This window comes from Belonocnema kinseyi, chromosome 5, assembly GCF_010883055.1.
Source record: "Belonocnema kinseyi isolate 2016_QV_RU_SX_M_011 chromosome 5, B_treatae_v1, whole genome shotgun sequence".
Taxonomy (NCBI): domain Eukaryota; kingdom Metazoa; phylum Arthropoda; class Insecta; order Hymenoptera; family Cynipidae; genus Belonocnema; species Belonocnema kinseyi.
The window spans coordinates 146,274,276-146,278,254 of NC_046661.1; the positions used below are offsets into that span (position 1 = coordinate 146,274,276).

General features: G+C 30.0%; 1 protein-coding gene across 1 annotated transcript; it reads left to right on the forward strand.

The window, feature by feature from the left end:
* Window positions 1–1,036: 1,036 nt before the first annotated feature.
* Window positions 1,037–3,579, forward strand: LOC117173331. The gene is made up of 2 exons (XM_033361826.1): window positions 1,037–1,146; window positions 3,075–3,579. Exons 1-2 carry the CDS (start codon window positions 1,089–1,091, stop codon window positions 3,566–3,568), a joined length of 552 nt encoding a protein of 183 aa, XP_033217717.1. The 5' UTR covers window positions 1,037–1,088; the 3' UTR covers window positions 3,569–3,579.
* The last annotated feature ends 400 nt before the right edge of the window (window positions 3,580–3,979 follow it).

A 3,979-nucleotide genomic window follows, 5' to 3' on the forward strand; every position in this document is an offset into this window, starting at 1 on the left:
CTTTTTCACTAATTTAACGATTATGAAGCAATAACATGTAAATATGTGACGTAACTTTTTTAAATATTTTAGAATTCAGCCTTCTAATTTTTTCAATAAACTCGGAAATGTTACAGATTCTCGTTCTTTTATTAATACTTTTTATTTGTCACTGTTTTATTATATAATCTTATTTTAACTTTTAAAAATGCAGAAAAGATCAATAATAATTAAAATAGTCACTGTTTTCTTGAAAATGAGAAATTGAAGTATTTGTTTGCAGAATATTCAAATACGTATTTTTAAAACAAAATTTAGATGATTATTCCACTTTTCGATATCTTGCAAGACAACATTTTTCGATAATAATCTATATTTTTGGTAATAATAAAAAAAATGGCCGAAAATGATTATAAATGCTTTGGGTAATACAAATTTTGCAAAAAAATTGGAGGTTTGCAAAAAAATGTGCGGAATGTTTTTGAACACGATTTTAAAGCTTTTTGTGTAAAAATACATTGATTTAAAAAATGCTATAAAAGCGTTGAAAAATGTTCAATTTTCAGATTTTCCTCGAAAACACAAATGAATTCGAGGAAAATCTGGATTTCAAAATACTAATCAAAATTAGCTTATCATTTTGACACTTTATCTGACGGTGGACAAATTTACTCTTCGTTTGCTAGTATAAACAAAGCTTCATCGCTTTTTTCTGATTTGAAAATTTAAAAAATGTTTTACGAACAAATAACCAAATTTATTCTACTTTAAAATCTTTTGTTTTTGACATTATAAAATTGTAAAATGTTTTCGCAATAATCTCTTCTTTGAAAAATACAGCAAAGGAGAATTTTATTATTCCATGAAATACTATATTTCATTCTTTTTTCATTGTTTGCGTAATATTAGCGTAACAAGTCTAGCAAATATGGAAAATTTTTTTATTTTGCAGCAGTAATAATATCTCTCGCTACACTCTATTTTTTTAAAGAACAAATAAAGAGATAGTGTCGCGTGCGAACCGTAGAAGTCAGTATATATACGGGCATTCTATCGAATCTCTTCGCACATTATTTTTCAAACATCAAACCTCAGAATATTGAAAAAAAATGGAAATCTTTACCGGGTTTCTACTTCTCACATTTATGGGATTTCTTCATTTAGCACGTAAGTTCAAAATAATGTTATATTCATTATTCATAACGAATAGTGGATACGTTTCCTTAATTATATGTTTTGATTTTTTTTTGGTTACCAGTTTTTATTTTTCATTTCTAATGTGTCCAGAAATAGTTTCTCAATTTAAAAAATATTCCTAAATTCTAAACACTTCATGTAAGATAAATCTTACTACTTAAATTTGAACAGAATTCATAGAACTTAAGAATAAAATCGAACTTTTCCTCAGCATTTTGTCTTTTATGGTTACAAGTGCTATTATTTGGGGCTATACCTAATTATTTTTTGGAAAATTAAACGATTTCGTTAAAAAAAACATCCTTTTTGGTGATGGTTTTATCCATCGAAAATTTTATCGAAAATTGAATATTACGTTTTTACGCCAAATAACGAAAGATACGGAAAAATTGTTTAAAAGGAGAGTTGATACTTTTGAAATATGGTACTACGAAATTTGTGTTAAACATTTTTTGATAGAACTTTTAATTTTGGTCTTATTATTAGAAAATACTATGGAAAATGTAGAATTCCAATTTAGAACTAAGCGACCCAAAATACGAGAAAAAGTCTTAAAGAGAAATTATGGCTTTTAAAAATTCCTAAAAATGTTCTTTTAACAAGTTTTTACAGGACTTATCATTTTGGTTTTATTTATCAAAGCTATTATGTTGAAAATCCAAAATTCGTCTCACGAGCAGTACCAGAAAAGAATGATAAAAAAGTCTGGAATTTCTCGTGTTTTGTACCTCGGCTACAACTCGTGTCAAGATTTTTAGGATATTTTTTGAAAAAATCTAAAATATACAAGACGCAATTTTTCAAATCTTATCTTCAATTAAGGTCAATAAAAATTAAAGAAGCTTCATATTTTATTCATGTAAATAATTCATGTAAATAAAAGTAGTTAAATTTTCAATGCATACGAGATTTTTGAAAATCTCGTATGCTATATCTCTAATTGAACTGATCGTAATATTTGCCAAGTGTAGAATTTTATTTCTCAGTCATATTCCATTCTTATGTCGGTTGACGATCTCTTAGTGTTACGAAATAAAAGAAAATATCCAAAGGTTGGCGTTAGTGTATCAGATTGATCTGATCAGAATCGGCTACTCTAACCTCAAATTTCGGATAGTTGATTGCATTTCTTGACACACAAAAATCAAAGTGCGAATGCATGGTCGCATACGTGCTCTCAGGGCGCGCATCGATACAAGGCCGGGAAAGCTGGTGAACGTAGTTTGATAAAATCACCCCACAACTCGCGTTAAAGGTGGGGACCCCTCCAGTTTTGAAATGCCAACATTTTTACATTTCGTGGCCCTTAAAATAGTTGGTATTTTAATAAAAAATATTTTAATCAAAAATGAAAAAACAGTTGAACCAAAAAAGACCAGATTTTTACTTGAAACGCCAGAAATTTACAGCGTCTTTAATTTAAGGCCATGTGATGAGTGGGTCACGTGACCCACTGTGCTTCTTATTTATTATCCCAAATTTTCAACTCGATGTTGCGCTTCGTGAAAAAATAAGTTGGGAAATAAAAAAAGTGGCGGTAAGGTAGGTATCTGGTCACGTGACCCACTCGTCACATGGCCTTAATGACCCTTTAGTTTCGTACTATATTTTCACGTTTTAACATCACATTAAGAAGAAGTTTTAGTTTTCTCATGTTAATAATCTATGAAAAAACTACATGGTATTTGGGGTACATGTTAGTAATACTAACCGAATTTGTTTATAATTGGGTAAGAACCAAAAAGTATGCTTTTGAAAGAGAAGGGCAATTCTAATAAATATAGTAATATAGGTCAATTATTATTGGTAATCGCAGTTATTGTTTAAAATTGTTTAATTTTTAAGTTACTAGTGTAAAAGAACTTTAAAAATGGAACATTTTTTTCTCCCGAAATTAGATGCACAGGAGTATTTTCCAAATATTCCTGTGAATAGCGTCCAAGTACAAATGCATTGTGGTTCTACTTATGGAAAGAATATCCACAAACTCGAAAATGAAGAAAGTCCCTTCTGGTTTCATCCTAGCCAGCGGTTGAGTGATACGCACTATTACGCTTATATACATTTCAGAAGAGATAATCGTTTCGCTTCAATTGACGCTCTCAACCCTATTTTTCTACAACCCTCTCACGTTTGGAATGAGCCAAAGGCAGCTTATGTACGTTTAGGAAACCAGGGATATTATCATGCCACAGAGTTCGAACGCTTCGTCCTTGCTGATCCTAATAGAGGTTACCGCCACCAAATTTTTATAAGAACGCCAACTGGCAGTATGTTTATGTCGCCTTTAAAATACCATTGGAATGCAGCGACAATTATGGAAGGATACCCCCCCATACCTAATTTTATGTTAGAAATGTATAGCAGGCAAACGCAAGCTAATATTGCATAATTTTACCAAGAGGATGTTCCGTCAATCCCAATTCCCTCAGCTTGTATATTCCTGTAAATGTATACATGTACATTTTCTCAAAATTATGTATATTCCATTATGTGAATAAATAACCTATTCATTTAATAATAGACAAGTATTTTCTCCCGAAGATATTTCAACAAAGATGGCTTTTCGTTTTATAAGATAGAAATTGTATAAACAGCAGTATTAATTTTATCGATTCATCCTGTATGTTTTTCATCGAAATCCAAAGTTAGCAATTTTTTTACTTTTTTTTTAATTCAACGCGGCAACCCTACCAATTCTTCATTTTTATGAGCAAATGACCTCTGATTTTTTTAGTATTATAAACAAATATTTAGAAGTATGGAAGTTCTTTTATTTTCATTTGATCACTTTTATTTTCTT